At 33.4% G+C, this 26859-nt stretch overlaps 1 protein-coding gene across 12 annotated transcripts in view; it reads right to left on the bottom strand.

The window, feature by feature from the left end:
* LRRIQ1 (leucine rich repeats and IQ motif containing 1) overlaps positions 1 to 26859 on the bottom strand; it is a 127434-nt gene that overhangs the window by 7592 nt on the left and 92983 nt on the right. For 3 of the 12 annotated variants that reach the window (XM_030480233.1, XM_030480239.1, XM_030480234.2), the window contains 4 exons: positions 26223 to 26355; positions 24648 to 24708; positions 19682 to 19802; positions 4611 to 6032 (listed from right to left, as the gene is read on the bottom strand). In XM_030480233.1, coding sequence (XP_030336093.1) covers positions 5878 to 6032; positions 19682 to 19802; positions 24648 to 24708; positions 26223 to 26355 — 470 coding nt within the window. In that variant the 3' untranslated portion in view covers positions 4611 to 5877. Of the gene's footprint in view, positions 1 to 4610; positions 6033 to 15835; positions 16109 to 19681; positions 19803 to 24647; positions 24709 to 26222; positions 26356 to 26859 lie in introns of those variants that run through there. The other 9 variants (XM_030480235.1, XR_003990645.1, XR_003990644.1 and 6 more) reach the window with 9 other exon arrangements.

Raw genomic sequence — 26859 nt, 5'->3', positions numbered from 1 at the left:
CAGGAAAACAGAACCTATTTTACGGTTTTACGTTCTCCTTTTCAGAGCGTAGCTCCTAAGCACAGAAAATTAAGCTGACTTGTAGTAGAGGCATTTATCCTTTATTAGAATTTTAACTAAATAGCTATAGCAGTCTCTCCTAAAAAGCTGTTTGTACCTCAGGATATCTGTTGTGCACATTGGCTGTGTCTCAGCTCAGTGATGGTACTTAGTTGCGTTTAAGTTTGAAGTAATGCCTCACGAAAAAAATAAAGCTAACCTCTGGTTTCTTTGTCTAAGAGTAATTTAACAAATAAACGTACTAGGAATGAAGGAAACCCGACCTGCAGATAGCAGCAAACTTTTTTTTTTAATCATATCTTAACTTTGTGAAATCGGCATTGGTTGTTACTGATAGAAAATTATCTTACATGCTTATTGTTCAAGAGATATAACTGCGTTTCAGCCAGAAGTAATTTTGCATCTCCCTGGATATCTGGGCTTCTTTAGTGTTTGATGCAAAAAAGTAACTAGCTGTGTAAATAGCAATCAATCAACTAAGCAACTGAGTAAAGATTGTTAACTCCGAACAAATCTATCATTCAAGTAAAGACCAGGAGAGGAACAAATGCCAGTCCTTGGCAGTGACGTATGTGCTAAACTGTTGTGTCATCATCTATGTTACCAAAATAATGGAGGAAGTCCATCTGTGCTCATAAAGAACAATCCATTTGTCCAGCTACTCTGCAAATAACAGTGTAGTTCATAATGTCATCCATTTCAACTTCCAGTCCTTGTAAGGATGGCCAGTCTGTGGCAGTTACACAGTATTTCTGCTAAAAATCTCTGAAAACCCAGTCCCTGTTCATTGGCCATCATGGAACTTCAGGAACGTCTCTCCGGTAGGGATTTTAGAGCTAGCAAACCCTCAGCCCCCACAAAGTGCCTTGTGGATGGATCCGAAGATATGTGGTCAGGACTTCCCTGTCCACCTTTGCCTTGAAAACCAGGAAACAGTTCTCCACAATACTCAACAGCTGCTTTAGATTGATCTATATGGTTACTTGCAGGCCATACCTATGGCTCTTGCCCTACTCTGGCACATTTTTCTGCCTCTGTGTGAGAAGAAAGAGGTGTTCCATTCCTACTTAACCACAGCTACATCCATCATGAGTTGGCATCCCCCTTTCATATCTGTATCATCTATACCTATATCTATGTCATCTATGTCATCTACGTCATCTATATCATCTATATCATCTATATCATCTATATCTATATCTATATATCTATGTCTATGTCTATATCTATAACTATATCTAATCTATAATCTGTATCTATCTATATAATCTATCTATATCTCACATGGGCTTTAATGAGTGCTGCAGTATTTCACTGTGGGCCAAGATTTCCATTCCCTAAGACTTTATGCAATGATGAAATCAGCCATTGACTGTGATTGGTCTGCTTTCCAGAGGCTACTAGTCAAAGCTCCTACACTTTTCGCAACTCCTATAAAAATAAAATTAGTTAATTTGTTTTTCACTTACGGGCATAAAAAATAAACAAAACAACAAAGTTTGCTGGTGTCTATTCTTTCCCCTGTCTCTCCTCTCCCTCCCAGCCAGTACAGCTAAGTACAAACAGCTTGGATCTCAGATGTGATATCAGGCTACTCAATATTTTATAATATGGTTGAGTTCCTTTCTTGGATTTTTGGGGCCATATGGTAACAGCTACTTTTTGTATGTGTTTTTATCATTAAAGAAAAGCATGTTAAGAGACCGTAGTGTCACAGAAAATTAGCCTAGATTCCGCTAATGCTAAGACGAATAATTTCAGTGTGTATCAAGAAAAGATTCTATCTCCATAAATACACATTGCCATTATCATGATTGGAGAACAAGTTTTATGAGGAATGGCTGAGGGAACTGGGGTTGTTTACTCTGGAGAAGAAAAGGCTCAGGGGGGACCTTATCGCTCTCTACAACTACCTGAAAGGAGGCTGTAGTGAGGTGGGGGTCGGTCTCTTTTCCCAAGTAACAAGCAATAGGACAAGAGGTAATGGCCTCAAGTTGCACTAGGGGAGGTTTAGATTGTATATTAGGAAAAATTTCTTACACTGAGAGGGTGATCAGGCATTGGAACAAGCCATCCAGAAAAGTGGTGGAATCCCCATGCCTGGAAATGATTAAAAAAATGTGTAGACGAGGGCCTTAGTGACATGGTTTGGTGGTTGACTTGGCAGTCCTGGGGTAAAGGCTGGACTTGATGTTAAAGGTCTTTTCCAACCTAGTTGATTCTATGATTCTATATGACACGAAGATCAAAAGTATATTCCTCACAGTGCCTAGTGGGAAACCAAGTGGCAATTTTTCACCCATGTGTCTGAGGCCAGATTTGGACACCACTTGTGACATGTTTTTGAAAAATGTGAACCATGTGTATAGCGGATACTTCTTTAATGAATGCATGTTTGAATAATAGGTTATTAATAATTATATATAATAAGTCAAAATGTGACATTAACTCACCCTGCACCAAAACAATGTCTATGCTATAGATATATTGGCTCCCTGAAATTTACAGATCTGTTAAAACAATAAATCTATCTGAGCAATAATTTTTTGAGTCAGCAAGGTTACTGTTAAAGAGTGTCTTAACATGTAAGTAGGAAAATCTATCTGCCCGTTATTAAGTGAGAAACACTTCCTTAGGGTGTTTTCTCATTCAAGTTTGGGTAATCTGAGCACCATTAACACCACGTTCTCATTCAGAATATGCATTTTGGGGATCATTTTTTTCTGTCGCAGGAGATGATGATCCTAACACCACACTTTAAAGACCGAGGGTTTAAAGAATTGCTGTGCAGACCTTCAGGTCAGTTGCACAGGAAAAGACACTCCAGGGGTCTGTCCAGGAGAGCTCACAGAAAGCTTTTCAATTCGATTTAGCGAATGACACCCATCAAAGGATCAATGCATAAATGCACCTCGTTTGTTTCATTCTTAATTTTGAATGAAGGCTTTTCTACATTTCTGAGAAGCGGGCTTCATACATTTGGGGCATATATTTTAAAGAGCTTATTCCTATGAAGTCCCTCCTGCTTCATGTTAAAAGATCTACACAGAACAGAAAAAAAGTAGTAAAATGTTGCTAGTGAGTGGTGAAGAGGTCTGGAGCACCACAAAGGCAGTAGCATGCCTAGAAACATGCAGTTCTGGGGCTTTGTGGTGTAGGTTTTGCTGGGCTGTCACTGTAACTTCTTTTAAGAACATTCTTTTAAGAATATCTTCTTGTCCTAAATGGGAATTGCTCTGTTGGGGGGTGTGGACGGAGAGGATAAAGAAAAGAAGGGAAAATAAAAACAGAAAAAGAAAATTAAGAAGAAAAATGAGAGAATGAAAAGAAAACCTAAGAAAAACACAAAGAAAGCATGAAACAGCTTTCTGCTTTGCAGAATAGGGCTTGAAAAATTCATGTCATAAATATGTCACCCTGTGTAGCATTCGTGTTACCTCTGACCTTACATACTATAAGATGTGACTATGAACAGCAGGTATTTGCCCAGATTTAGGGTTGCTTCACCTTGTTCCTCAAAGGAATAAAAGTCTGTCTGCTAGCTTGAACAGAAGTTGCACCTTCCACATCTGTATTTGTCTAGACACACTCTACTTTCAACACTGCAATTCTTAAAAAATGCATTGGATACAATAAGACATTAACCTTTTACACATCTCAATGTCATGTAATGAAAACAGCAACATGTTTTGGCATACTTCATAACTTAATTTCTGTTGGGTATACTAGTTAACCTATGCATAACAATGTCAACTTATGGAATAGCAGACTAAGTATATAACGAACTTGAAAGAGCATGTCAGTGAATACTGTTAGTTTCATAAATTGTACGTTAAAAAGCTACTATTTTCTCTTTTCAAAACAAAATGTTTTTTAAAATGTTGTCAAAACATTTTATTTAGGCTTGGAGGTATTTCTCATTTAGAAACACCTGGAAAGCAAAAGAGGTCAGGTATGACAACTTTTACGCAGTAAATCTTTTTTTAGATATAGAGGTAGATATAGATGATACAGTTATAGACAGATTTATGAAATATGAAATAAAAATCTCTTATTTACAGTTGTGATGTACAGTATATTATGGACACTCTAGGCAAACAGAATAATCTGCAAGAAGTGCTAAACTGTGAATTGCTTGATTTTGCATCTTGATCTCCAGTTAACACCTGTAATGGCGGAGTATCTATTTACTGACTGCACTGTCACATATAGTGGCAGACATTTTGAACTAACAAGGTTTTCTTTACAAAACTTATGTCCTTGATAATAAAATTGAAATTTAAAAAAAAGGTCCAGTCTTCGGGGGTGACATTTAAAAGTCACTATGTAGCATATCTGGAAATCCATTTTAACACTTGCTACATACATTGGGAAAGTAACTAGATAACATAAGCACCTGGTGATATTTTATACCCTGCTGACAACCACTGCATTTCTATAGTCAGGCCCAGCAATTTTCTCTGACCATCATTCTTCAGAAAGGTAGAGAAATCTTTTCTGAAGTAGGCCTCACTGACTTTTCAAAAGTGTTAATAAAAACAGCACACTGATTCAGACAAGCAAGGTCATTTACTGGAGGTTTTCCATGAGATCAGCCATCTTTTAATCTGAACATGAATGCGAGTATTCACAAAAATGGAGATAATTGCTTTCAATCCATAGTCATATGTATGCTAGCATAAAAAACACCTCACAAAATAATGTCATATTTAAGTACATTTTTAAAACAGCCACAGCATTAGAATTTATATTCTTTACTGACTGAAGTTTCAGGCTCCATTAACTTCCCCACCTTTCTCAATCTGTTGCAGGTTGAGGCTTCACAATATTGGAGAAGATAGAGGAGATACCAAAGACAGACTTCTCTAGATCCAATTAGCAACTTCTACCCTCGAAGTAGAAAACATCAAAATAATGTTAGGCTTTGAAATCAAGGAGCATTTTCTGTCCTTTGATGAACAAAGCATTCAGTAGAAGTAATGAGTCAGATACCCATACATACTTGAAATAGTTTTCTTTCTCTACATCTTGTTGTACCACAAAACTCTTGCACACAGATCCGAATGAGTCTGGCTACATGAACAAATAAAGTTGAGTTAGCAGTGTCATGTGGATGTAATGTTACATTACCCCAGAACAAAATGAGAACTTAGTAAATTTGTTTTTTTCTTTAACCCTCTATGAAAATGTTAGAAGTCTTTCTTTGAAAGTATAAGACTATAAACAGGTTGCTTTATCATATTATGAGCACAATTTAGCTCTAGAGGACTTATCATATTACTAAAATAAAAAGATAAGTATATCTCCACCATTTGTAGATAGCTGTGAATTTTTGGTGCTTCAGAGAAATATCCTAAACAGACTTTTCTAAGAATGGCATTGCTGGCTACTATAGCTCACAACAGTTTGCAAGCATGTATTTTATTTGTGAGAAAATAAGAATTCACTGTTTTGATATGTGACATATATCACATGAGCATGAACCATTACCAAATTTTGCACATCTCAACTGGTTGTTATAAGCAAGCCTAAACTTATTCACTGTACAACAATCCTTGTAGGGTTAATCAGTTCTGCATTCTACACCACATGAACATGCAAGTAATTGGAAACACAAACTATGATAACTTACTGACAGGTATAAAATACTTTGACCAAAACAAAACCACCCCAAACCACTGAAACCATGTGTAATAAAAAAAGCCAAATGTAGTTAATTGAAACTCTTTATATTGGTACTAAACGAGAATCCAAAAATTAATATTCATAGGCTTAAAAAAACCCCAGCTCTCCATATGCTCTCCATGTTTGATTAAATCAACTAGTTAAATTATCTCCAATATTTTTAAGCTTTGTCCTTTTTTTGCCTGATCCCCATCCTCCGCTGAACTGCACTGGATGGTCTCGAAATGATATCCGTTCTTTATGAGATGGACTCACAGATGATTTTTCTGGAATAGGTATATTCTTTTCTAGACAATAAATAGACACGTGAAATTAAAAAACAAACAAAACTCCCTAAATTTCACTGCATCATATTATTTTTAAGATAATAGTATACACTAATATGTCTAATTTGATAGCACACACCTTTCATAATTATGCATTGCTCACCGTTTTAAAAGCAATACTAGTATTTTCACAAGGTAGGACTTTTTTAAGAACAATCTCTTTATCAAAATAGGCAGTAAAATTACTACACAAAATGATATTTTTAAAAGTGCCGCTGTCCATTTCGAGCATATTTTAAACACCTACACAGATAGTCGGTGCCTTTGACATAGGAACTAGTAATGTCATCCATCCTTCAAGTGAATGGAGAACTAGTTCATAACATACATCTAATTAACAAGTTCTTCTTTTACTATATTAGACCAAATATAAGAAGATATTTCTTTTTTTTTTTTCCAAACCCAGGAATACTTAAATTTGATGTTGAATGGTGCCACAGCAAATATAAACACACATAAAATTAAGTGAAATAATCACTTTCATAGTCATGCATACAGATGCTTGAGTAATTTAGACAATAGTTTTTATAAAATACTTAATTATTTAAATAAAATAACCAGTACAGCTAATGAAAGGTATGATTTTTCTTCTATAAGAACCATTACTTTACAAATGTAAACACCTTTCTAAGACATCTGTAAGGAAGAAAGCATCTGTGGAAGACAACTCAAATTTTGTAAGAGAATGATATGATGCTCACACTAGAACAGGTTTTTTTACATATATATATGTCTAAAATTAGCACACTTAGCTTATCAAATAAAAATTTTACAAACATATTTTTGCCACCTATTAAAGGAAAAGATTACTAACTGCGTATTTTTAGCATTTTTGATCTTTCAGCTTTTTAGTACTTTTCAATAGCAAAGATAAAATTTTCACAATAAATAATCCCCCAGATTAAAATCTTAAATCATATGGCTGAATATAATTCTATTTACTAATATGTAAAACATAGCTTTACATTTCAAACAGGAAGAACATCTTTGTTTTCTCATGGATCCTTTTCTGTAGTCTGCTAGATCTAAATGTCAGGAGATTCTCCCAGCCTACACTTCCCTTTTCCATGAATCCCTTTAATTTAAAAAGATATTTTATGAAGTTGAAAATATTGTTAAACAACAACAAAAAAAAAAAAAAATAAAAGGGAAATAGGTATTGCATGTTCAGACTGGAAAAGACGTTTGGGGCTAATTTATGCTTGAAACTGACTTTCCTACGTACTCATCTTCAAGGTTGTATCAATTATAAAGATAACAGTTATTTATGTCTATATTTCAACAAAACAAATATTTGTTATTATAATATTTTAAAACCAGAATAAATACAAATGCCAGAACAAAACCCATCAGTAACAGTAAATTTAAAAATTAGTTTAGAAGTGATAGAGTTAATGTAGCAAAACAAGAAGTCAATCTCACCCTAATTGCCTAATCTGGATTATTTCTGGAATAACAACCTCACTTGTTTATGAACCTGTCTGTACTGCTAGATATTATTTTCACAATGGATTTCAGAAGTCTGCAGGTTTTCTGGCTTTTCACTTATAAATATATGGAATTCATTGGAAGGGATATTTTGAGTTTCCATTACTATGAAATGTATATTATTATTCCATAAAAAAAATCCTCAAAGACTTGCCATAATTTTCTGCAAGAAACTTGTGAAAAGTCTTCATAAATTACCAATATATCCTTTTATTTTGGCAGAATAACAGCCACATCTGTCATAGCGTGAATTCTGCTTGTCTAAACTTCAGAGTCAAAAGTTAATTGTAACTCATTTTTGAGTTACATCTAAAGCATTGTTTAGATGGTAACATAGTCAAATGTCTTGTGAGTAAAATGTAATAACTTATTAACTTTGAGTGAATATAAACTGCCTGACAAAACAAGGTTCTAGATGCCTGTGAGAATCTAAGCTCAGTAACAGAGGAGGAGAACTTCCTCAGCCTGAAGGTATTTTTGCAAAATGCCAGGTACTCTAAAGGTGTAGACTCTGCTCCCTTGTATGCAGGTTTAATAAACCAGAGGCTATTCCAAATTCTGAAAGGCACAGGTCCCTTTTTCTTTATCTATCCTGAAGTGCTGGTTATATTTCCTAGGATCTATTTTAAAATTTACTACACAGTAGTGACCTAGAAAGATAGAATTAAAGCATAGACTACTCCATATTGTTTCTTTCCACCCTTCATGAAGTTCTCGGCACTGTCAGCCAAATAAAATAAAACCACTATAGGGAATGATCAACTATATCTACAAGACAGGTTTGTTGTAAATCACTGTAAACCACTCCCCTGTGTGTCCCATCTTCCCATCTTTGAAATGGGCATAATTATGCTTGCTCTTCCAATAAAGCACTTTTTATATCTAGTAAACAGTACTAAGAGGTGGGTATTATCAACACTGCTGTTCCAGTGACCGGTCTAACTGTAGTGAAGAAAGACAGAACTGGCATGGAGATCCAACAGCCTATTCCCTGAAGAAGAATTCTCAAAGATATGAGTCAGACCTGCATATAAGCATAGTGAAGTTTTCTTACTCCTATTCATATTATAATTCTCAGATATTATACTTAGACTACTAGTGGCTTAAATGATAATTATGGTTGAAAAATTGTGTGATGAAGCAAAGAAGCACCTCATTTACAGTGAAAGTATTAGTCAAATATGAGGTTGTTATTGTAGTTCTTTCTCCTAGAGTTTAATGAAGAACAAACAGAAAGAAAAAATGAAAATACAGGAATGGAATGCATTGCAAATATAGGACTTGCTTGATTTATCATACGTGTCCACAATTACTATGCTTATTTTTAATTCACGTCTTTTGCAATTTCAGTGAAACTCTTGATATGAACATTCTGCAGTGAAGTAAGAACAGCTTTGAACGTAAATATAAATTAAACATTTAGGTAGGGTCTTGCAAGAAGTAAAGATACTACATACAAATTAAAACTAAAACTCAGTTATTTTGTTGTCAATACCTGATTTTCTGATTCTACATTATTCAAATGGGCAATTTTTTTCCTTCAGAAATATGCAATAAAGACAGCTCAATTAGCAAATGGTTAGAATTTTCTTGAGATCAAGTGGATGAAAGACTAGAGAGTCTGATAAGGGATGACAATGCCACTTTGAATTAGTTCAAAGAAAACACCCACCAAAAACCCCAAACCAAACCAAACCAAAAATGTTTATTATATTTGTTTCATCTATATTTGTTACCTTTACTTATGTTTGTTATGCTTTACTTCTCCTTGGACATAAGTATGTTTATGCCTGCTCAGGGGAAGTTGTGCAAATATATTGCTCTATGAGATTTTTTTTTATTTTAAGAGCGGGGAGAAAGTAATAAAAAGTGGAGTGAATACTCAGGTCAATGTACAGAAAAATAAAGCAAAGATTCACCAAAAAAAACAATGATTGATGGCAAATGAAAACATTTTGGTTTTTTTTTTCAAATGTTCTACCAAGCATACACTTGACATGCTTCAAGGTCAATATTGAAGTATTATTAAAATGTTAAAAATCTCCATGTGTTCCTTTAACTGTTCTTTGGGGTGCACTTTATTTGAAAGTCTTACTTTGCACCTCAATATTTTTTTTTGAGAGAGAGTTTATATTTTTTTCTTGCTCTATTACTAATGACATAAACAGTTTTTCCAGCAAGCTTGGATTTGCAATACCTCCATTTCCCCCTAAACTTCAACGTGTCTTGCAAATGAACAGTTCATGTATTAGCTTATATGAGTGAATAAAAATAACTGTTATCAGAACTTTTTAACTGGAAAAATAAAAGGTGATATCTAAAGTCATATTTTGCCATCAATGTAAAGATATTTGTAAGGTATATATGTCATTAATATGCACATATACACACATAGATTGGCATGTGTGTATTTGTGATTTATGAGTAATTTTAAGCACGATCATAATATTTTCTTTTCATGTTATGTTCCATGAGTATATTTGTAGTGAAACTTACCCAAAGACAACAACAGAAAGATTCACATTGTTTCAAGATATAAGTATCTTTACAAAGTATAAATTAGACCCATTAGAACTGTTGGTTTTTACTTTATAAAGTACTGATTTTTTTACAATAATAGTAATAATAGTAATAATACTAACAGTAACAGTAGTAATAGTAATAACTTTTACCATTACTGGTAGTAGGATTAAATAGAACCTGGTGAGTGTATTAAGTACAATTTTACATGATATACAGTTATTCTAATACCCCCTCATATGAGAACAAAATCTTAGCCAAGAAAAGCAATTCAACTTCTGCTATCCCAAATTAGGCTTGGAAGACAGGCTGTAACAGTCATTTACTGTACTTTCATTTAGTTGTGGCATTGACTATGTGAAGGTCCAGTAGAGTCCGAGAGATTTTCAGGTGCCTGTATATATCAAACAACCATTTCTTTTGAGTAAGTGGTGAAAGCTTGTCTTGGGTTAAGCTCACATGCTTCTATTTCTAAGCAGTCACTTTTCTGTTGTTTAATCTGTTTTCTGCTATTGATTTGTTCTGGTCTTTTTTGGTTAAAGCCTGGGTCTTTTAACAAATGTCAAGGTTTGCATATCCTCTGTTTTGATAAGTAATGCAATATGTAAAATGCTTTGAATGAAATTCTTGGTGTCCAAGAAGAAAAGCTTTGTTAAACAGGTTATGATAGAAATTTTATGATGTATAGTAGACGTCATAGGGCATTTATCGATCCACCTAACATTGTATGTCTGGAGATATAACTTATTTCAAAGTCCTTACCATATTGTATTACTTAAGAGCAAATACAGCATAAGAAGGCATGGAGAAAAAGCTTCAACATTTTAATGAAAGTGACCAGAACAAATCCTTAGCAGCAAAGCGTTTACATCAATTTAAGCTCTGGAAAGAAGCTAGGTTCAGCAGGTCTGTGAAAAAGGTAAATGCTACAATCTCAGAAAAGTTACTTTTTAATAATGCTACTTATGGATATATTGAAGGTGGATCAAACTTTTTTTTTTAGTTGCATTATTCATATCAAAACTAAATTCTATTGTACTGCAATTTTACATAAAATTTTTTTGTATTATTTCATACACTTATATTTGTATAGAATTGAGAAGAAGCATCATATACAAAATTCCATGCAATACATAAAGATATATCTCCTTTCCATATGGAGATTTGAAGATAAAACATACGACTTTTTTTTTTTTGTAAGGAAATGATTAGTTTTCTCTATAAATCTCCTTGACTTCAAGTTGGTAGGACTAGAGACTAATCTTAAAATTTTATAGAAACAATGAACTTAAATATCTTTATTTATTGAACATTGATGCTGTTCTGACTAGATCTTGCTGACAATTAAATACTTGAATAATATGAATTCCTTCATGTAATTCAGTCACATGAAGGAATTTAGATAGATAAGCATTTACAAGCATTTGCAAGAATAAGTTATAACATTTATTAATTGCCACTCTGAACACTCAATAAACATAATGCTCCAAATAAGTTCCTGTAAATTATAACATTTTCCTAACTATGAACAGGACTTTAAGCACTGTTGGTTATTAAAGCCAAATAGTTATTTATTTTTCAGCTCCTTATCCATTTCCCCAATTTTGACCATTTAGGATGAAATTTGACACACTGAGTATCTGCCTTTGGCTGAAGTTTTCTGAAAGGTCGGTCACTTCTAAGAAAATATGCGAAACATTTATGTTCCCCTTTGCACAGAAGACTTTAAGTCTGCCAAGTAATAGAGGCTTGCTTTTAGGATCTGTCCAAATTTGGATAAAGTATATATAAACTGAAGTTTCTACATGATCAGAGGAGAAGTTCTTGATTTTTTGGGCTTTATTCCCTAAAACATCAGTCAGCATGGAAACACGCTTTACCATGATGTTACACAGAGCTAAGCAAGACTATTGCTAAAAATAATGTTGAAGATCATGCTAGGTCAGGGAACTTAAGAGTCTGATTATTTTATGCTCTCTGTGGCAGATGTAGCCTAGCTACAGGAACCATGGAATGGATATGAACTAAAGCCCCCACAGCATGGAGACTGAGAGAAGAGGCAGATGGCTGGAATTAGAACCTGAGAGAGAAATGAGTGACTTGAAGTTAAGGTGAGAGAAACTAAGGCTAACTTGGTACACAGTACCCTGGCGTAGCTGGCACAAGAGACTAGAATGACTTGACATACAGACTGACACTGGGAGCAGAGAGAAAATATGGGAAAGAAGAAAGTTGTGAATTGGCAAATGGGGACCAAATAAGAATAAAGGACATGGATTAAGTGTCACTAGATGGCCTTAACTCTCAGAAATTTCATAATTAAAAGAAGTGAAAATACAGGTGATGATAAGAAATGATAATCAGAATAAGTACATTAAGAGTCTGGGCTCAAGATCTGTCTAAATAGTACACTAAATTAGGCCAAATTTGGAGGAAGGTTAAATTAGGAGATGATGAATCTGAGGAATACTGGCAAGGAATATCTGGATACAAGAAGGAATGGAGAGACTGAGGAAAAAGGTAGTCAGACAAGGATCTGTGGAAAGAAACACAAGACTTGGTGACTGTGGGAAGGAAGCCTAAGAGTGGATGGGAGAGGAAGATGATGCTGGAGTAAGAACTTTGAGGAGCAGAAACAAGAATTGTTCATAGTAAATGAAAGGACTATGGAGCACAAGTGTGGAAAACTCAGCAATGAAAAAGAGACAGTTTAACAGGGAAAAAAAACAAAGAAAGATTTTTCTTGGGGGACAAAACCTATAGACATGTCTTTGCCATCCAACACAACTACTCTGTAGTAGCCCAACATTCATTACTGTGTCTTTCTGTGCACTGACTTGAAAAAAATTTTTGAAGCTACCTGACAAATATCCCACAGAAAAGGAAATCTAAAATTGTTACTCTTTGCCCCTCCCACATGAAAAAATCCTTGTGGTATGTGTAATGGTTCCAAGGTTCCAAGTGGTTAACGTCTCAGAATGGATTTTCTTTTTTTAAAAGCTGGTTTCTCTTTAGCAAAAACAACCAACTTGCCCCCAAGAATCCCCAAACCCTACTAAAAGACTATCAGGCTGTAAAATTAAGCACTTAAATTTTAGGAAATGCCTTTGTGTATCTATTAAACATAGTTCTTGAATTATTTTCATAAATCGAAACAGATGAAATTACATGAGAGAATGTATAATTTTTCTCCCTAGCCTGCTAAATTTTATGAAAGCAAGTTCTAAATGCCTTTTTAAAAATCTGCATTTAGGGTATTTTAAAATATATAACCTAAAAGTGAATTAAGCAGCATCTTGTAAATCACCATTCTGTAGTCTGTTCAAAGAGATTAGGTATGTGCTATTCTGTATGTAATTAATACATAGAAAAATATATGTGCATCTCCATAATAATTTCGAATGGTTAGAGAAGCAGTATCTTTCAGCTGTGTTTAAAAAATAGAAAAAAGTTATGATCCTGCAGAATTTGTCAAATTTGCATGCATAAGTATTCGCATTATGCAAAATTATACACAACTGTATTCCTGATCCAGATTTTCTTCTTAATCACACTCATGACCAGTTGAATTTTACGTTATATCTACGAGTAAAAAAACCTCCAACTAAACAGTAAAAAAATAGAAGTTTTTTTGCATTGTGTATTAGATGTATGTATCATACTGATATCTGGGATACTGGCTTTGATTAAGCCAGGATTTAACCTCAGAAATTCACCTTCACAGTTTTATGTTCATTTTGGAGACAAACTTCTTCAAAGTTTCTTCAAGGACTGCTGCACTTCTATTGTTACTCAGTACAACTTCTCTCCAGTCAAGGAAAAAAAATCAGTTAGTGAATTTAAGAAACTGAAAGAATGAGAGTTAGACCTACATTCACCAATTATTTTGTGAATTAACCATTCCATGATTTGACACATCTCTTAATTTTGTCACCATACCATAACTAGCTTGTTGTTTGCATGGCTGTACCTATGTACATCCATCTGTAAGATTACTCGTTTGTCGACATGGCAGCTTCCAAATAGTTTATCCAGTTCACAAATGAGAAGGAAGCCCCTTCCCTTTCCAAACCATTAAACATAATGATGTTTTCATCAGCAGATACATAAACATTATACAAGGAATGTATATATCATGACTATTATTTCTGCAGATAGGAAAATTGATGTATATAGATTCCAAATGACATTCCTAGTATAAGCTACCCCAAACCTCTTGAATCTGCAGTCAAATACTTTCCCCTGTATGGATAAAATGTATCTTATCAGCACCATATACAGAAAAGTAGGTTTTAGTATCTAAGTCTGCAAATGAACAAGTTCCATTGATCTGTGTATTTTCACATATAGGACATCAATTAAAATTCAGTGTACAGAAGAAGGTTTAAAATGTAATGAAGACTACTGTACTGATTTATTATTTTCTAATACATTGTATTTTCTCATTGATTATTTAAAAGACAGAATCAATGTTAGATGAAAAATTTGGATGTGACACAATATTAAAATTATGAACTTTATCTACCTGCACCATAAGTTTACAGAATATAAGCAAGTTCTAGTTTGGAATTCATTGAAGAATTTCAAATCTATATAGAGTTGTGCCACTGCTAAATTGCCCCATCATTTTGCATGGCTTTTTGCCTAGGTACCATTCTATTCTAACATGTCTAAGGGTTTCCAGATTGAGGCTATTTTGCATTCTTTCAGACCCTAACATAGGTTTAATTACTTTCTAACTATTTTTCTCTGACCATGTAAATATATTCTAGGCACTAATGTATGGTGGATCAACACCTCTTTTTCTGAAGCATATTTTGTATTCTAGTAAGATAAACAGAGGAATCTGCATGGAAAAAAATATTATATTGAAAGGATGTTCAAAGCAACATTCATGTTTTTTTGCTACATACCAAGGCCTGGTAAATTTTGATTAGTTCAGAACTGCAGAACCCTTTTGCATCCATCGAATGCCTTCATTTTCTGAGCACAAAAATATTAATAGTAAAGACTCATCTCACTATCTTTTATTGGGCAAAGTGCTTGCCCACTAACATTAATATGGTCATATAACAAGATGTGGCTTGCAGGAGAGACATCTTTATTCCTAAAATTGTGACAGCAGTTGTGATTTCTAAGGTAAATTGGGTTCAGCATTTTGCTGACAATAATAAGCAATTTGTATGGTAAATATCCCCTATAAATTTACAGCTTTTCTACACATTTCTAAAGAGAAAGCATAAATGTTACCATTATCTTCTAGGAAGTCTACTAAGCACGTAAATGCCGAAAAATTGAAAGGACTACTAAATGAGTACCTCCATATTTGATCCCATGTTTCTAAGATGTTTCTTACTCAGTTTCTATAACATTCTAATTTAGACTGCAAAAGAAAAAAAAAGAAAAAAAGGAAAGAGAAAAAAGACCACCAGAAATCCCTCAGTAAAATATGAGTAAAGGCATGAATAGAGAGCTTAAAAATGAGATGTTTACTGCATGTAGCAAGTTTATAAATCCTAAATGAAAGACAGCAGTTATGGAACTACAACATATAGACAACACTAATGCTAACAAGAAAGGAGCAGGAAAGCAGGAATTTTTTAAAGAAGTGAAGCTGTACCATAAAAGTTACTGTGCTTGATTTTTCTTTTTCCTTGATTTTAAAGTCTTTCCACTGTAAGAAGGGCATTATTAAGCTTCATTAACTTCATTTCACTGACTGACAGAATGGTAAAGCTAGAATTTATCTGAGAAATGAAATTGAAAAATGTTTTGTAGTGGAGATTGTATTTACGGGCTATTTTTTGAACGAGGGGTGATTAAGGAATGACAAGATTCAGGTCCAAGTTCTTCTAAATTTTTCCTGGAAAGAAGCATTTTATTGGTATCAGAGACTTACCGAAAGACAAGAATTCAAGGAAGAGAAGAATTAAGAATTCTGGGCAGTATTTTAAATAACAGTTAGAGGCATAGCTCCCATTGCATTCCATTTTCAAATTCTGGTGCTCATGGATATCCCAGTCAAAATACTACAGTTCATAAGACAAGAAGTACAACAAAAATAAAGTATGATTTGCAGAGAAAAGCACAAAATTGTGACAATAGGTAGACAATGTAAACATGTAGGAGACTCATCCAAAGGTCCAGCATTGGTTGGCTAGAATGAGATTAGGATGATAGAATGGAGGTTATGATTGTGATAGCCTGCTCACAAAGTGGACATTACTATTGAAAAAATCATCCTGTCTAGCTGGGTATAAAAGAATAAATTACTTTTAAGTCTTGCAAAATATTTCTATGTGCATCTTGCAACTTAGTGCTGACTACAGTAACAGTATTCAAGCAAGTATTAAAGCAAAAAATGTAACCAGCAATTCACCCCAATATTTACAGAGTTAATGAAAATACCAATGAGTGTAGGATTGATACTTGAATCTTGCATAATTCTGATTGTAAGCCACTAAGCATCTTATGTATGTGTATTACAGGGAAGTTATACTTCAGGGAGGAAGAGCTTTTTTTCTGTCCTTTTGCATAAAAGCAAGGTAAGTTGATGCAAAACTGAAAGGTAGAAAATATAATCAGCCAAATATTATTCTAACACACCTACTTTTGCAACTCATTGGCACTAGGTAACACAGAGATTAAGATTTTAGAATTGGTCAGACAAGAATGGATAAAAAACCCCAAGCCCACCCAAAAAACTCACCTCAAGAAATAGGAAAGAAAAATTAGTTACCAGGGAGCACAAAGAAAAAGCTACAATTTCTGGAAGGAATATAAAGTGGCATATGTTTGAGAACATAATGTATTGGCCATCAGTAGAGACAAGGTCCTAAATTAGATAGATAAATAATTAGTCTAACTGAAAGATTGCAACTCTTTCTTTAGGTTATATATACTTCTTTTTTTTTTTTTTTTCAATACCGGGTGAATTTGACTCACAGTAAATTTTCCCTTTGAACATATAACATGGAATCATGTCAAATACTTTAAATACACAAATGTTTTCCTTAAACTGAGATATGTCCACAGCATTTCTTTTATTCCTTATTTCATTTTGTTTTGTCAAGGAACAGAATTAAGTTAGTTTAGAATTAATCTACCCCATCCTATGTTTTCAGGAAGAAAAAAAAAGTAAATTTGGGTGACAAAAACCTTCAAATTCTTTAATGAAGAATTCCAAGAAAATTGGGCAGTTCCCAAAATATTTCTGAAAATCTTGACTTAGCCTTTCTAAAAAAACCCCTCTGAATGAAAGGATAACAACTTTGAAGCATTGTATGCTTTGTCTTTACAAAAACATGATCAGTCATGCAGTCATGTTCCTGTAGAATATAAAATGCATTTTATTTTGGTATCATATATGTTTGAGATTGTTTTTTTTAGTAAATACACCTAAAACCCAAACCATCGAGGTTTAATTCTCCTGAAAAATAGTACAAGAACTTGATTTAATTGTTTATTCAAATGGCAGCACCTCTAAGGTCACAGCGTCTTTTCTAAGCTCTTCTGTAATACAAGGCTAGCTCAAAAGTAATACACATACTAAATCACTAAAAAAAGTTTCCAGGCTTCTTTGTTAGCTATTTCAGAAAGCAAAACCAAGCGAGACAATATAACAGGAAAGTATTTTATAATGAATAAAGGCAAATTTCTAATGTTTCAGATTAAGGATACTCACAGGGCTAATAATTTATGTTCAATCATTGAAAATCGAATGTCTTCAGCAAACAGAACTAATGCAATAAACATGTTTATATACTGACTATAAATTGTACAAAAATAATAGTAATGACTTCATTGATATATAATATGCATTACAATTTAATGTATCTTCACTGTTTAACTTATCAAATCCATGATGAAAAGATTTATATAGATGCACATGCAGAAATGTATATAGAAAGACATGAGATCTGGAGAATGAATATATAATCATGCTGTAGTATATGTGTATTTTATGAAAATACATATATATATTAGCAGACACTGTAAACTGTCTCTCTGTCTCTCACACTTGTGACTCTGCCATTTGATGATTCATTCCTGCTCCTTTCCTAGTCTCTTCTTTTTGCAGGTATAATACAATGACACTTTTTATCTTTATTGTTCCCAAACTCATAACATAGTTCTATATGCCTATCTTCAGCAAAAGAACTTATTCTTACTTATTTTTCTGGATGGACATACAGTGTAGGTTACAATCTAGACAGCAGTTACACATTAATATGAATGTAGTGTATGCTGCATCCCTCAATTATCCAAGATATGAATGCATTCTATTCTGAATATATGAATATAATGCTAATTTTCCCATTGACGTCAGTAGCTTAGACTTGTCTTACCTAAATTTAGGATCTTAGCAGTTAGGAATCTCATCTAATTTAAATGGTGGGGGTTCATAACTAATCAATGGAGAGAAGCAGGAAAACTCAGGACACAATTCTTTCTTTTCTAAGATGGCAGTCAGAGAGAGAGAATCATATTCTTTCTTCATGGATGAAATCAATTCAGACTAGGATGATTAATTTTATCTGATCTAATTTTAGGGAAGTAAATCAAGTGAATAAGCATGGACAAATTGTACTCACTGTTATTTTTTGCCTGTGGTGGACTAACATAATGTAAATAAATCTTTATTCCAAAGCCTTTACAAAGTATATCAGAAAAACAGAGGTATTAACTATTTTTACACATTTATATTGATTTTTTTTTGTAAAAGTGAAAAGTCATCATATATGAAAACATAATAAAAAAAGCAAATCCAGAAATTACATATAATTTATGAAATAACCTGATTGCTATTTTGACACAAAACGTTTCAAGAAACTTCACTACTTAAACAGTTTTAGGAATTTCAATAATTTTGCCAAATTTATTTAATACTGCTTATATTTTCTGTAATGTACATTTTGGGCACTTGGTGTTTTATTTATTTGGAAAAGATATCGTACACAAATGAAAAAATATAGTAAGTCATATCATTAGAAATATGTTAACATTTTCTTCAGTTATATTACACAAAATAAAACATGAAACTTAAAATGCTAACATTTTATAACTTTCATTTTTTCCATACATAGATTCTTTTGTTAATTTGTATGATAATAGAGTGGTAAAAATATATGGCTTTAAAAGGATCCTCTGCCACTGAGCTATAGTAAGTTCTGTGGGATGCATATAATACAGCATAACTGGCAATCAACATAACAGAAATCTGTGGCTCAATTAGGATACATGCTCAGGTATTCAGTTAATGAAACATGCATTTTTCAAATATCTTTTGGAAAAAAAACCCAAAAAACGAAAACATTAAAAAAACCCGCTATGTTTTATAATTTAGAGAAAAAATCTTCTAAGAACCAGACCATCAGAAGACCTAGCATACCTCATATGGAACTTCCCATTAAAATCAGAAAAGCAAAGTTTTATTCATGACACAGTTTTAAAACAGAACTGTAGAAAACATATGAAAAGGTTTTAGGTTAGAAAGAAACAGAAAGGTGAGTAGCATGTGTTGTTAGGGATTCCAAGCATGCTCAGTTCCTAGCACTTTAAAGTGATCTTTAAAACTGATATTGAAAAAAACCATAACTTACTTGAAGATCTTGCTGAGTGTCTGTGTGGCTGCTTATTTTTTCCTCTGTTCTCAGTCAAAGCACTTCCACTGGCCATGGAAACAAGGTCTAAATCCGTGTCTTCTCTGCTTACAGGGCTTGCCTGGAAGCAGTGGGAGAGAATGTATACAATCATGAAACAAAATATAACATTTTCTGAATGCAGCTCACATTACCCCAAATAAACAAACAGGGTCTGTCAAACAACCTTCTTCAAAATGATACCACAATCCTTTATTGTTGCCTAAGCTGAACAAATGCACTATGTCAAAGCATTTTTGTAAATAAGAGCCGATCTTAAAATTGTGGTTTGTGATCTGAGTCAGTGCAACAACAAAAGAAAACATTTTAGTACAGTAATTTTGAAGAAAATCAATCTTGCAGACGGCTGATGAAACCTTAAACAGCTTAAGATCATTTACTGACCAGTCTATAATTAAAGTTATAGTTGAATGTCAGAGATGTCATATTGGATTATTTTCTGCAATATTTATGTTTTATCCAGGACACGTATCAGTTCAATCAGTCAAGGGCCCAGTAAGTAATTTAATCTTTACATTTTTTGCTAATTATCCATAACCATCAGACAGCATTTTAATTAACTTTAGTAAGAGTATTATATTAATTATAAACTTCTAAAATCCAGTGGAGATACATTTTGGCATAACGCTTGTTTTCTGCTCATAAATATGGCAAAAATAGAAATGAAAATCATATTTCAGCAATGAGTCCTTGCTTTGGGGGACATCTAGGGCAAAGGTTAAAAATACTGACCTGGAGGATGCCACACACTGTAAATGGTGCAGTTAGTTTTGCAGAAATGACTTCACATTTACTCAATGAGAACTCCCTTTCCTTGAAATGAAAAGTTGTTCAATACCAAAAGCAGCCATCTAATACTGTTGACTAGATACTGAGGCAGTAACAATGATGAGGAAAAATCAGACACTGTGGAAGAGTCATCTACAAAATCCACAGTGTAGAGTCAGTCAGCTGGAAGTACTGAACATAAGGGTATACATTTCTAGTCTCTGGACCTTCAAAAGCAAAGTCCAGAAGGCAGATTAAATCCTTCCTCTATCTGGGCTGAAAAGACCCAAATCCTTTCAGAAGCTAGGTGTCCAACTGAGTAAAGTCCACTTTTTACAAAAGCAAACAATATCCTAGTAGCTAGAGTGCTTAATCGGGAATCAGGAGACTGGGTCTCAACTCCTTCCTTGGGGGGTTGAAGCCTGCAGCTCCCCTTTTCTCAGGAAAATGCCGTTACTATAAAGTTGTAGGCTATTCTGGAGGAGACGATCTCCAGACTTCCTGTTTAAACCAGCTCACTGTACCAAGAGCAGCATTGCACCAATGCAGACAAGCTTTGTAGTCCAGTCTAACTTAGAGGACTCTGATGAAATGGAGACCTGTTTCATTTCTTTGTCTTTACCCAGTCACTGTTTAATGTAAAATTCATAAGAAAGTTCATGAATTGTCAAACCAACAACTCCAAAGATAGAGAGATTTTTATGCTCTTCCTTAGTGACTGCGTACCCCTTGTGTTAGCACAGAAAGTTTATCCCTTGTTTTCTGATGCTTGCCTTTTATACGTTTAATGACCATGATTTTAAAGTTTTCTTTGCACAGGTAATAGGCTATATTATTGCTGTTAGTATCAATATTTTATATTCTCTTCCATGGCAGTGTCAAGAAACTTTGAAAAGTTTACAGTTTTATCTTGCCAACTCTTTATATTTTTGGCCTTAATATTTACAGTCACTTTAACCTTGTGAGAGCTCCTCATGTTAAAAATCTTTAAATAGAAAGCTTTTAGTCTTTCATTAGTAAAATAATGCAATCATTGTGGTGCTCAGAGAGATTTGAACCAATGTAATTGATCAATCTTATTTCCATCTAACCTCTTTCAACACACTGCAGAAGTTTTCTAATGTCCCAATTCCCAAAGACCCAGGAGGCCACAGCATTTTAAACAACAACTCTTTCCACACAAATATTATGCAATCCCTATATCATAGAATCTGAGGCTTCATCACCATGTAGACAACAATATCCAGTGTTATATACTAGACTTTACTAGGGCTGTCTGGTTCTCTGATGTAAAATATTTGTTATTTTATTTCAAATAAATATAAGTGTTTTTACCCAGTTACAGTCAGACTAATATTTAAGGTTGCATTAATCACTCAAGCAAACTTAATTTCAGGTTTGTAAAGAACCTGATTGAAAGTCCTCTGAAGCTAATTAAAACCTACCCTTTTACATTTATAGCTTAGAGCCAAAAATTTAGAAGACACTTAAGACACTTATTCACTTTTTCACAGAGTGCAGTATTGGACCGCCAACTGTAGTGATCACCAGAGTTAACTCTTCAGACTTTTTGTCCTTAGTTTTTTACTACAAACTTTTTTTCTCTTCCAATTAATTGGAAATTCATTTCAATCAGGAGGAATCTTTTCCTTGAATACAGCTCTGCATTTGAATATTTTTCTATTCTTATGTTAAATTATCAACATATTCTGTAACCTTCTGAGGTTAAAAGTGCTTTTAAGTTCAAGTTATATCAATGTTTGGAGATACTGTTTAATAGTAAAATGGTTAAGCATGTAGGTAACTTAAACTGCATACAGAGATGAATCAGTAAGTATATCCTACTTGTCATTCTGCAAAATCATATTATTTTCAAGTGCTCAGCTTAAACTGTAAGTCAGCATGCCTTCCTAAGCACTTATGTAGTAGTATTAGCAAGCAAAATCATCAAAATGATCAAGGTTAACAGACTAAGGTCTTAGACCTACTGCAAGTTACTACATCAGGTTTATTCCCCAGTGAGAAGGGCCAAGATTTGATTGTGAATATGCAACCTCTGAAATAACATTTTGTATCCATGAAAAAGAATGTCTTAAATTCTTGGAATGTGCACAAATGTAATTTAGAAAATTATATTAATCTAGCACATTCAGAATGCAGGCCTATGAAACACATACAAATTAGGGATCTTATCACACACCAGGAAACTTTATGATCAAGCATATGATATAAGATTAAACTACTGGAAATTTCGAGGAATGGTTTCCTCTTCTGATATTTTTTTCTTTTTTTTTTAATATATATTTCCTTTTTTCTTCCACTTTACCACAACTTTTCCTACTTTTTGACAATGATTTCAGCAAAGTGTTAGCTTAATTTTTGTTATGATTTCATAGCTTTTAACTAATTTGTTGTGCCAAAGCATCAGGAGTATGTTTGCACTTAAACCTTTAAAAGTTAAGAGAATCCATATAAATTTAAAAACTGTAATACTCCAGCCGTCTATGTGTACAAACCACATCATTATTTCATTACCTATATAGTACTGCTTTATGCATTAGAGATACGTTTTATTCCTTTTTCTATTGCATTTTTCTCTGTATGTCATTCATGTGGAACAGCTATGTAATTATGTGGCACAGGCTGTGACAATCCCATAACATTGCTGGTTATGTGGGCACACCACATAATACTGTTGTGGGATTGCAGTAGTATTTTGTGGACAGAACTGCCTGCTATAAATAAGATACAACCTACCTATGTGCACACATGCTTACCAATAATTGCGTAATATGTAATTTAGATAACATTATTAGATTATGACTTGCTCAAATTAGAGCAATTACTGTTTTAGACTTTATCCAACAAGTAACTATTTGTGCTGCTGCAAACAAACCCCATCACGACAGTCACTTGGTTCTTGATTTCAGCCCCTAAACTTTAACTAAGAATTGGGGATACCCCACACCAGAGAAAAATTATGACAAAATCCGACTTAATGAAAAAAGTAATAGAAACATCTAAGTCTTAAAAACATTTTTTCAACAGTGAATTTTAGAAGCTTTGGGAAGCGTTTCCAAAACATGCATATTGCATAGATGGTGAAGCTAAGGAAGGTAGAAGTTAGAAAGGGCCAAGATTGCTCAGAGTACAGAATGAGGCATCTGACACATCTACCTAGGAAATTCTTTTTATGCAACATTTTACACTATATATATGAATATAAGACACTAATTCTGTATAGCTTATAAGTTTTTTTCCCATTTTTTTTTGACCCCTACATAATCATATAAACAAGAATATTGGTACTTTGGCAGTAAAACATAAAGTGTGTGTGTGTGTTTATATGTATATACATATATGTAGAGAGAGTATAAATTGGACTGTAAGCATCACAGCATTGCTCACTATCAAAGGAATCTTTGGGTATCTCTGACACCAAGTCTTTTCATTTTGTAAATCTTCAGATTGTTAAATTGATCATATTCCCCCTCCTGCCAAACCTATCCATTTCAGAAAATGATCTTTTTTTTTTTTTTTTTTTTTTTTTAAATGCTGCAAGAAACCAAAACAACCCCATGAAAAGGGTAGGGGACATTTAATGATGTAAAAATACGGTAAAGAAATTGTAATAGTGTCTGATTTTATACACCATTTTTTATAATGTCACCATATTAACACATAAGTCCAACTTACTATCTTTCAATAAATGACACTATGGGCACATTAGAATGATTTAGGTATGCGACTTACAGAGTTTAAGAATGTTTAAACTTGTCTGATTGACAAGAATACATGTTTTTAGTCAAAAATGTACTTGGTGCTGAACCATACTCAATTTTTTTAAACATTTCGGTTGATTCAGAAGCTTTAAAAAATACGCAGTAGCATTTGATGCCTTAAAACCAAAACCAATATCAGATCATGAAACTAGAACCCTATGTATACACATGGATTCTTGTGCTCAAACATTTTCTTCTGATCTCCATCAATGAGTGACTTGATTGCCAAATAGAGACAATATTAAAAAAATTATTTTTAATTAGAAAAAGTCTGGTTTTACACCAAATATGCATTTGGAAGCACTACCAAGGCATAGCTGAATTCTGTAAAATCCCATAAAGAAACAAGTTCTTACCACAGCTTGTACTCGTCTACTGTCACATATCGCAGGATCTAACTCGGGCAAAAAACGACAGCTGGGAAAAACGTAGTATAGAAATTTCAGTAAATCCCGCTTTACCGGGTTCACTAAAATACCTGTACAGAATCCGTTTCTGGAAACACTCCTTCTTAAGTAGAAATGATACTATTCAAAAAAATTCAGAGTAATTAATACTAAAATGTTTGTACTTAAGATTAAAATCAATGTCACCAACAATTAATATTGTTTATTAAAATGACAGAATACTAATTAAAAATATAAATGTCAGTAAATGCAACCATGCATGAACTTTCGCTGTACTGACATAAACTATAGTAAAATCAGTTGTCACATTACATAGGAATAAAATTGTTTTCAGTTACATAAATGTATCAGCTGTTCTAAACAGTCTGCCAGTGATGTTCCAATGGAGATCAGTGGGACTTCTGCTACAGTCCAAAATGGTATCATAACTGTAAAAAATGTCAGTACAAGTACTAGTGCATAGCACACACCTGCAGAGGTAACATAATAACATTTAAAGCAATTCTTTCCATGTCTTCTTACTTTATACGTCATTATATGTTCTGTTCCAGTGTTTTCATTCAAATTAAAAATCATGGCAGTTATCTTAAACGAACACTTGGAGTGTTTCACTATTATGGAACATGACTGACATAAATATTTTCTAGGGAGTATGTGCTGCATATACTTGCTACAGTCATTGATACAATTAAGAAATGTGGAATATTTTTCCATAGGAAATATAACAATATGCAGTCCACTTCATTACAAATTAAACACATTTTTAATGAAAATAAAGTTAAAATGCTTACACTAAGTCCATTGCTTGTCCACTGACAACTTGTTTGGTTTTATTAGGCGTGCTTGGCATTGTGTCTACTAATGATTTCACTAAGATATCAATAGTTTATACTGAATTTATGACCAAAATATACTTACTATGTCTTCATGTTAGTTTATTGAATAAGATTAGCCTTTTCTTTAATTGCATTGATATTTTACCTGTTTAATAACCAAAATTAAATAAAGAAGGAGCATGTTTACAACATTTTACGAAAGTATACTCTGAAGATGAAAAAGTTGGGTTTATGTTTTGAAGAAAAAATATAAATACATACAATCTAGTTAAAAAGTGGGAGTTTTACTTCCTTAATCAAATCTAACAATATAGGTAATGTTACAGTTGATCTAATTACAGTTGATCTTAATAAAACCATAATATATACCAATCACATTATAAAATATGTGATGAATAAGCACTTTTTCCTACACTCTTTACAATGTAACAAACACCGTATTGCTAGCATAAAGCTATGTAGCTATTTATCATAAGATTCTGCAATGCTTACCACTGTGGAAGAACTATCTGTACAATGACTACTAAACTAATTCTAAAGGGTGCCATGTCTGAGACCCAGAAATACAGTGTACTATCTGCTAGCTACAAAATCATGTTTGTTTTAGAATTATTAACCTAGGTTTCACTTTACAAGATAAATTTAAAATAAAAAAAAAATCTAATTTAAAGGCAATTAAAGACCTCACCACTTCGTATTTTTGGAACTGGCAGCTCCATAATCCAAAAGCTGTGTATGAAACCATTGGTATGTAAAGTCTTTTCTCCTTTGTAATTTCTCATCTAAAGTAGTATCCAGCTGTGAAAATTCTTCTTTTTTACCTGGGGAGGAAAAAAGATACTCCTGTCTTTCATTATTATTTTAAAATATATTTTTTAAGATTCCCCAGTTAGATAGACGTGAATGTATTGCCTTTTACAAAAGAAAAAAAGGCAATTACCTGGGCTGAACATGTTCAACTGACAAACCCAGCTTATTAAAATTAAGCGAGGTCCTGGTCCAGAATATGAAGTCATATATGTCTTGCTAGTGACACACAGACTAGAATTTGGGCAGAAGAATTTATCCTCAGATGATGTAAAGATCTCTCATTTACCTCTTTAAGAAGACAGAAAATGAAAAGCTTGGATGGACAGTCACTGTATCTAACCAAATGAGGTTGTGAGGGCTGTCTAAAAAGGTCAAGTACAGAGATCATCACCTTCCTTGATTAACGTGGGAGCCATTTCTTCTTTTCTAAGTTTATGATATTGCCTTCCCCCATTCTTGGTTCAGTAATAGACCTTCACATTTTAAAAATTTATAGGTTCCAAGTCTGCAGTTAC

This window comes from Strigops habroptila, chromosome 3, assembly GCF_004027225.2.
Source record: "Strigops habroptila isolate Jane chromosome 3, bStrHab1.2.pri, whole genome shotgun sequence".
NCBI lineage: Eukaryota > Metazoa > Chordata > Aves > Psittaciformes > Psittacidae > Strigops > Strigops habroptila.
This window is presented reverse-complemented; position numbering and strand designations above follow the sequence as displayed.